The sequence below is a fragment of the Salmo trutta genome, chromosome 1, assembly GCF_901001165.1.
Source record: "Salmo trutta chromosome 1, fSalTru1.1, whole genome shotgun sequence".
Lineage (NCBI taxonomy): Eukaryota > Metazoa > Chordata > Actinopteri > Salmoniformes > Salmonidae > Salmo > Salmo trutta.
In genome coordinates this window covers 53904155-53913575 of record NC_042957.1, presented here as the reverse complement: position 1 = coordinate 53913575, position 9421 = coordinate 53904155, and the positions used below count along the sequence as shown (strand labels likewise).

The 9421-nt window shown below is 42.1% G+C and overlaps 1 protein-coding gene across 1 annotated transcript; it reads left to right on the top strand.

The window, feature by feature from the left end:
* Positions 1–527: 527 nt before the first annotated feature.
* On the top strand, positions 528–7987 carry LOC115200298 (protein FAM234B). The gene is made up of 12 exons (XM_029763250.1): positions 528–638; positions 1726–2274; positions 2673–2795; positions 3039–3290; positions 3447–3562; positions 3751–3910; positions 4011–4149; positions 4228–4428; positions 4862–4943; positions 5045–5209; positions 6061–6181; positions 6288–7987. The coding sequence occupies exons 1-12, from the start codon at positions 602–604 to the stop codon at positions 6515–6517; spliced, it is 2175 nt and encodes a 724-aa protein (XP_029619110.1). The 5' UTR covers positions 528–601; the 3' UTR covers positions 6518–7987.
* The last annotated feature ends 1434 nt before the right edge of the window (positions 7988–9421 follow it).

Below are 9421 nucleotides of genomic sequence, written 5' to 3'. Positions count from 1 at the left end.
TTGTCAGTCATTTCGTGGAGGGGTAATAACCAGAGGCAGTATAGATTCTAACCATCTCTGGTAGTTATAACCACTACAGAGCAGTAGAGATGCGTGGGTGAAATCACTGGGAAAGTCAAGCCAGGAAAAACGACAACATACACCAATGACCAAAAGTATGTGGACACCTGCTCGTCGAACATCTCATTCCAAAATCATGGGCATTAATATGGAGTTGGTCCCCCCTTTGCTGCTAGTGGAGCAGCGGTCTAAGGCACTGCATCTCAGTGCTTGAGGTGTCACTACAGACACCCTGGTTCGACTCCAGGCTGTATCACAACCGGCTGTGATTGGGAGTCCCATAGGGCGGCGCACAATTGGCCCAGCGTCGTCCGGCTTTGGCCGGCATTCATGAATACACCCCACTGCTAAATAGCATCTACTGACTTAGCCTCTTCCTCTCTGCGACTATGTTTAGTAAGAAAAAACGTTCTATCCCAGAATACACTCGCTACAGTCCCGAAACGTCCACACACACACACACACACACACATAGCAGTTCTTTAGCGCCTCCGTCGGATGAGAGGGTCAATTCTGCAGCACAGCGCCGTTACAATTTGCAATGGCTGCAGCTTTGTCCCGTGCTCTCAAATTGCCTGGTAAGAGACGCGTTGCAATTATTTGGGAAATAGATATAATGGTTGATTAGGTGAAAATGATGTTGTGTAGTCTTTGTACCAGTCGTGTCTCAATGTTGTTTTGGTGTCATTCTGTTAGCTCATGTGAGCTAGCTATAACAGCCAGCCAGCTGTGGCTAACGTTACAGTAATGTTGATTGCAATAACACAAAATCATGTTTTTATTTGTTTAATGACAGTCCAGAATTGAGAGGTGAAATACGATACTTATTTTCAATGTTTGATATTTCGTTTCTTTTCAAGCTTTAATAGAAAAACATTGCATCATTCACAATCCTGTGGCGCACTAGCTAGCTACTGTACAGTACAGTAAGGTGCCACATCGAAGTCGCTTGATTGCTCAGTGATCACTGTCAATAATGTTAACGCATTTAGCTACTTGCTTAAATCTCGTGTTCAACAAATAACTACAAATAAGGCCATGTAACGGGGGTCATTCATTTAACTTGGCAATCACTGTCATGCCAAACAATGAGCAAGAGTCGGCAAGAGTACAAACAGATCTGGGACCTGGGTAGGACATAATTCATTTGGTGTTAAAATAAACAATATTTGAGTAACTTCCCTGTCCTTTTGGGATGCCTATCGTTCTATTATGCACCACCATGCTCTATCAGATCATTCTAATTTTCACCTGGGCCTTGTTTCCGGAACAGATCCGTAGACCTCTCTCCTGCAGTCAAATGACCAAATCGAGCTCTAGTGGCCTCAAGGGTGGAATGTTATTCATATTTTTCAGAATGTCATAATTAATAAACATTATCCAGTGTTTCTATGTCATATGGTTTTGTTATATTTCAGTTTTCTGTGATGTATATAAAGTGTAATATGGGGATGCAAACTCAAAATGTAATACATTTCAACTCTATATCTGCCATGTGCAGGTGTCTTCATTTTTTTAAGTCCATAACCATGTGTGTGAGGTGTATTATTTTGTTTCATAGTAGATTTGTTTAAGACTACCAATAAACACTCTTGTGTGACCCTGATTTAGGCCACTGCAGTAAAAGGTTAACCGTGTGTGTCTTTGTGTGTATGTCCCTCACAGGGAAGAAGGGCTCGGAGCTTGGAGAGTATGACCCCCTCACTCAGGCCGACAGTGAGGACGAGAGCGAGGAGGACGACCTGGTCCTCAACTATCCCCGCAATGGCCTAGGGAGGGGAAACTGCATGGGTACAGGTACCTCAGAGCTGAGAGGGAGCAGAACAGGGAGGCTCGTAGGGGATGAAGATGAGGCAGAGGAGGAAGAGGAGGAGGACGATGAGTGGAGAGAACGGCTCCCGGGAAAAAAGAGGCAGGAGAGAGAGGAGAAGGGCATGCAGTACTGGAGCCAGAGGGAGACAAACAGGGATGAGGGAGTAGAGGATGGAGGGGGGCTTGGGGCCTCTGGTGGCCCTGGATTGGGTGTCAGTGCCAGTGCTGACCCGGACGGGAAGAAGGCTAAGGTGAGGGGAGCCATCCGGGCAGCGTTTTTCCTGGTGCCTCTTTTCTGTGCCATGCTGGTGGTGCTGCTGTGTGCCTTTTTGGTGCCTTGTCAGCATGGGGAACTGGACAAACGGCCGCAGTGGGAGAAAGAGCTGGGTGATCATGTGGGAGGTGAGTGAGGAGTCTAATGTATAAACAATACACATGATAACAGACTACAGTTTACCTGTATGTTGCTGGTTGCTGATACCAATACACCTCTCTCTCACAGCAGAGAAAGAGAGAACTACAGGTCAGGTCCGACTGGTCAGACTCTGAGTAGACTAGTGCTTTAGATTAAGATAAGCACACAGTCAACATTACAATAAAGTCAACTGTATGAGAAAGCAGTTGAGAACACAAAACTCAGATTTAGCTGACTGTCTTAGTATTACACAGTCTGGATTACTATGATTATACATTACCGTGATTATTATAATAGCATGTTAGCAAAGCAACCACAGGTCTAGTTTAGTAAATAATAGTTACAAACCGTTCCTATCTGTAACAGGGGTTTTCTTCTTTTTTAGGTGTTACCCCACCTCCTCTTGCACTGTGGGATGTTGACAATGACTCAGTTGAGGATGTGCTAATAGGAGTCACTCAAAAGAGCAACAATACCCATCTCTCCAGTTCTGCGGGGAACAACAAAGGTATCTATGGAAACAGCAAGGGACATTGTCGTAGTAATGAAGAGGACATTTTCAACCCTCATTTTTAGGCGTTATTCTCTCTCAAGCCCACCTCCTCACTGTACACCATAAAAATCTACCAGTGATTATGTAATATCTAATCCTGCTAGTCCCAGTAAACTGCTGAGAACACACAATTTGCCACACGTAATAAACCCCACCCACCTTTACCCCCTTCTCTTTCTCCCTCTCTGTCTCTCCCAGAGTACAGTGTGGTGGCCCTATCTGCATTCAGTGGTGAGGTGCTTTGGAGGAGGGTCCTCAGGGAACCTGTGGAGTCCATCCAGTGTGGGCTGCAGTATGAAGCCCACCCATCACCACTGCCAGCAGGGGGCGCTGCCCTCAGAGCCCTCCCCAACAGCGCCGTTCCCCTGTCTGGCCAGAGAGACAGAGCTAGTGGCCCCGTGTGTCTGCTCATCGAGTCTGCACACCTCACTGCTGTCAACGGCACCACAGGTCAGACAACAACCACAGAAAATCATGGCTTTTAATGGTTCAGTTTCACAGCTACAAGCATGAACATTTTAGCAGTTGTGTAGATGTATTAATAATGTGTTGAAGTTAATAGTTTAATGTTCAGTAAGGAGTAACCTATTGTATTTTCCTCCTCAGGGAAGAAGCTGTGGTCGGTAGCACCAGGGGAGATCCAGTCCCAGGCAGTTTCCCTGACAGATCTCCAAGGTGACTCTGTTCCTGACTTGCTGATTGCCACTTTACCTGCTGACCAGGTATGACAATCTCTGGCTTGGCACCGATACATATTTATTGCTGTAATAAAACAATTGTTACTATATAAATCATAATATTATTACAATATAGACCATACTCCCAAATCTTCAGAGTCACTGTGTTAACAACACTAATTTTACAGTCAGTCTAGAATGCTCCCATAAAACTGTCTCAAACTTATTTTCAGGTGTCTGACCTCTCACTGCTCCTGCTGTCTGGGCTGACTGGAGCTCCGCTTGGACATCCCGTGACCTTTAACGTCACGACCTTTAATGTCTCTGGAAAGCTGATTGGTCCCCTGTTTCATGAGACACAGCTGGGGGCATATTACATTCTATTTGGACTAGGTAAGGGATTCATTTTATATCAAGCACAGTGACTTTGAAAAATCTGTTTCTCATCTGAAATGAATAAATGTCTGATAATGTATCTGCTATACTAACTCAGGCACTGTAGAGGCTGTATCCCTGGGAGATATTTACACTCGGGCTACTGGAAAAACACCCATATCCCCTGGTCTGAGACTGAAGGACCCCGGCTGGGAGAAGCTTAGGAAAACCAACTCCTCCCTCATACACATCTCCAGGTAAGGCTAAGAAAGTGCTCGGTCACACAATTACAATAGAGTGCGTGTTTGAACGACTGTTTGACTTTCTCTGTCCAGTGGAACTGAGCAAGTGGAGTTCTTGGTCCCCCTAGTGGCTGGCTTGTGTAACAACCACAACAGCCTGGACTCCATCTCCAACCTCAACTCCAGCCGCAGTGACTGGGTGCTGGTGTGTGGCAAGCTCTCCAGCAAGCTCTCTGTGCTGAGAGAGAAGGACGTACACACCGAGTGGACTCTTACCTCCTCAGCCATACACAGGTAGGAAATATGGTCACCATGATATATGGAAAAGTTTATCATTAGGGTGTATATGACTAAGCATAAAAGTGATAGCTTCAAGTTTTATTGTCACGTGCAAAAGTGCATTTCTTGCAAGCTCTTTTCCCAACAATGCAGTAATCAATATCAATATATAAAACTATAAAGTAAAGTAATACCTTATAACAGTGGTTTTCAAACCTCTCCTCGGGGACCCCCAGAAGTTTCACAATTTAGTTGTAGCCCTGAAGTAGCTCAACTACTTGACCTAATCAAGGCTTGGTAATTAGCTGACAAGCTGAATCAGATGTGCTAGCTCTAGAATAGTTCAAATATATGGAACGACTGGGGATCCCCGACGGAGAGGTTTGAAAACCCCTGCCCTATAAAGTTATAGGGCTAAAATAACCTGAATCATTTATCATTGTCTCAGTCGTCCAGCACCAGGCCAATTCAACGATGATGGAATCCCAGATCTCCTCATACAGAAGTCTGGGGCCCCTAGAATGAGAAAAGTATAATCTCCTTCTACAAACACTTACACCTATATCTATTATACTTCTCAGACAGTTGTACATATTTACAAAGACGACCATCCATCTCTCTGTGATCTTAGGTTCAGGTGGTTGATGGAGCCAGTGGGCGTAGTCTGTGGGAGACAGAGTTTATTTGTCCACGCCTTGACCTGGAAGGTACTTCAATCATGACATCTGGTCAATCAGCTTTCCTTTTCTGGGCCGGTGACCCTGTCAGACCATCAAAGAACCTCACCAAGACAACTGTGAGTCCCTTGTTGAATCCTTATAAGGAGCAGGAATAGATTTTCTATGAGAACATGTTATGTTGGTTCATCCTTCAGTGGTATATGCACAAGGGTTGGGGTCAATTCCAATTTAATTTGAAATTCCAATTAAATATTTGAATTCACTCATGAAGTGGAGAATTTATGTTGAATTCAATTCGAATTTCAACAATCATCAAGTTATGGAATTGGAATTAGACTTTGAACTGTTTGAATTAGAATTGTAAAAATGTTTTGGAATTTAATATTTGTACATTTTCCAGTTAATGGAATTAATGCAGTTAGTATTGAAAAATGTACTGCAGGATTTGTTTAAAATCTTTTAAACTTGTATTTCTATATTTCCAGTATAACTAGGCTATATGAACATGGATGTGATGAGCCTGAAAGCCTGAGGGAATTTAATTGAAAAAATTAATTTGTGGAATTGTTGGGGATAATATTCAATTGGGAATTCAATTCTTGGAATTTACCTAGCATTGGAATTGAGAGGAATTGAATTATCTCTGAATTCAAAGACTGACCGTAGTCATTTAGCAGACGCTTTGGATAATTGACTGAAATTGAATTTTTATTGAATTAAATTTAATTTACAGGAAGAGAGAATTGAATTAGAATTGAATTAATGGAATTAACCAGAACCCTGCTGACAGAATGTTAACAATAGTCAATGTTCAGGTTGGCAGTCGGAAGATAGAAAGTCCCTTTTGGTCTCTCCTGTAATTTGTGGAATTAACCCCAACCCAATAGGTAAAGGATTACATATTTGTGCCTGTCGTACTATGGAGATCAGTAGCTGAAAGCTATTTTAAGTCTTGCTCTGTTAACAGGTGGCACCAGGGGCGGTTCAAGCCATGCCAGTCATCCGAAAGCTCTACATGTTACATCCTGCATATCCCACAATCCTTCTGGAGCTCGCCAGCACCACAGACACCATTCTTACTGCTGCAGGTGATGCGTGCTGTGCTGTATTTATTATTTTATAATTGTGCATATGATTATGGCTGTTGTTAGTAGCACTGCTGATCAACTGTTTCTCCCCTTTTCTCTGTCTTAGTGAGTTACCAGGAGCCGCAGAAAGATGCCTCCTACATTACTGTGTCCTCCCGGCCTACCTCTGGCCTGGGGCCTGGGTCGCGGGTGGTGAAGAGCATGAGCCTCAGGGCAGCAATCACTGCTGGACAGATTGTGAGGCTGGGAGAGAGCAGCACCGCAGGGGTACCAGTCAGACCTGGAGTATTTGAGATAAACAAGTTCTTCAGGCATCTCACCTTCAAAAACCATTAGGTAAAAAGAGGAGGGAACATAGCTTAGTATGTCCAGAATATGCTTTATATGACATGATGTTTGTGGTGTCTGTGTAGTTTCACTCGCTGGTTCTACATGATCAGAGGGAAACCACTGGCAGGACCAAACCTGTGAAACACTGATACACACCAAGTGAAGGAGATTTATCTCAAGCTGTTTACATTTCCACTTTTGTCCAAAGTACGATTTTAATTTCTATTATTACTCATCTCACTTGCTGAAAAATATTTATTTAGCTGTATTTGTGTTATATGTGTATATGAGTTGACTGATTTATTTATGACATGTACTTTTTATTGAATATTGAATTTAATATATAAATGACTATTTACCTTGTTTGGGGTGAATGGAAATCAAAATATGTAACTAAGTATATAGAAGATACTTCTGGAGATCAAGCACAATGATTTGAAAGGTAGGGGTGTAGGTGTAAGGTGTCCATTGGCACAACTGGCACCTTACTCATTTAGTATATTTTGAATCTACAGAATGAGAGGCAATTACCCAGTTCATTCCTCCAAATACATTCATTCCCCTCTCATATGCACTTTTTGAATTAGGCAATTGAGGTCTGTGTTCAAGCAGAATTACCCAGTTATGTAAAGGGGGTCTGTACATATTTTAGCTGTGGGGGAGAGTGGGGTATGCTGAGCCATTTTTTTACATTCAACATCACTACATCAAGAAAAATACAGTATTTGTTCCAACATTGACATCTACATATATTTCAGGATGTTGTGTATCCCTGAAAATAATCAGAATTCATGTACACATTTAAGTTTTGAAAACAGCTCATTTAAAAAAAGTGGTTTCTTGGCACAACTGACCCCGGGTATGCATAGGGACAGGGTAGGTTGCGCTGCCTTGGGGTAAGTGGGTGCTGGTAGGTCAAAGTTTAATTCATGGAATGGGGTGTGGTATGTTGTATATCTGAAATGTATGCCTACAATCAGATATAGATCACTCTATTCAATATCATTAACACTTCCATTTCTTGACCAGTTGTCAGCGACAGGGATGTCATGAGGCTACATAGCCCATGAATGCAAAAAAATATATAAACAATTGTGTACTAAGCCCATGAAACTGGTCTGTGAGATTCTTCATATGTTTTGCAAGCTCAGACTGACTTCAGATAAGACCTTGTTTGCCTCTGCTACTTGGTCACATGATTAATGTTGTTGTATGGTTTCTTAGAAACAAGGGGTGGCTAATGTAACCTTATTGCTCAGTTTACCCCACTCTCTCCTACAGTATTTATTGATATGCTACTTACTGAAAGGTTTACATTTCTTTAATCAATAACTATTGTAGTGATGATACATTATTACTGAGTGCCATGTGTGGTAACTGTGCATCTTATTGCTATTGGTACTTGTAAATATTAATATTGCTGAAATACTAGAAAACATTTACAGATCACATGAATAAATAAATGTACTGCTGCAATTCTTGCTGCTACAACTTTTGTGTTTTGTACTACAGCTGTACTACGGATTCAGCTCCGTTCGCAATAGATTATCATAAAAACACTGTTAATTAATCATGAGAAATATTCGAGTAAAAGGAGGGCGCAGGCTCAGGGGCGGTGCTTGGGTGCATCCAAAATAATCTCCCCGCATTGATACGTGCGTCAAAGGCTTGGAAGATGGCGTCGGTCTTGGTTCGTCAGGCCGGACTGTCGGTGTTGAAAAACAGTCGTGTACCAACATTTTCTGGGTTTTATGCTAATGGTTTCGGAGAGGCACTATCTCAGTACCGAACAGTTGTGTACTCAGCATCAGGTGGTATTTTGCCAAAACCCAAGAAGGTGAGTGCTCTCTTGTGAAAATATGCGCAGGTCATTTATGAAATGAAAGAGGGGGGGAATTTAGTGAAGGTACCTGAAAGGTATTTGTGCATGAAAAAATGGCCAGGCAAGATTTGTAATTATATCTTATAACTTAATGAATGTAATAAGAATGTTTAATCTCAGGTAGGATCTCTGTGAGCCTACACCTCTCCATTTCACTGAATGTGTTATAAATAAATACATGTTTAAATGTGTAAAGCATGCATCATGTAAATTATTTATGACATTCATTTTTTATTTTATCCTGGTTGTCATTGTGTATAAATTCACACAGCATTGCAGGCTAACATAGATATGTTTTTGTGATGGAATTGTTGACAATTATCCAGACCTCATTTGGCCTTTTCCGGATTGCTGTGGTTGTGATTCCCTTCCTGTACGTCGGAACTCTGATCAGCAAGAACTTTGCTGCGCTGCTGGAAGAGCATGACATCTTCGTCCCTGAGGACGATGACGATGATGACTGAATGGTCTGTATGCTCCAACATATATGACCTGGGTATGTATGTATAATGATCAATAAAAATCAACTTTAGAAAATTGATCTCTTAACATATACGCAATAAAGATGACATTTGACCTCAGGGAAGGTGAGGCCTATTACTGTGTTCTACTGTGTTCTCCCTCAACAGAGGGTAATGTGTCGCCACTCAGACAATGGGAAGACGTGTGACAGCTGAAAAGACTTGAGGATCTCAAACTCAACAAAGCCTTTCTGGTGCTTCCCTCCCCATCCATTGTGATGTGTGCCTGCCTGGATACAGAGCTGTTTTAGAGAAGTGATAGAACTAATTCCTCCCTAGTGATAACGTTTACCTGCACAGATAAGTCTTACTAAATAAAATAAATCAATGTGCAAGAGGAAACCCTTGGATCAGTTGAAGTTGCTTTTGATTTAGCCAGTGATATCTTCTAAATTGCTGGAAATATTTTGTTCTGTTTTCAATCATTCTGGGGATATTGAATTATTTGGGAAGGCCTTAATCAGGTGACAGGCCTGCATAGGTGTCCCTATCGATCTGTTTTCTGAT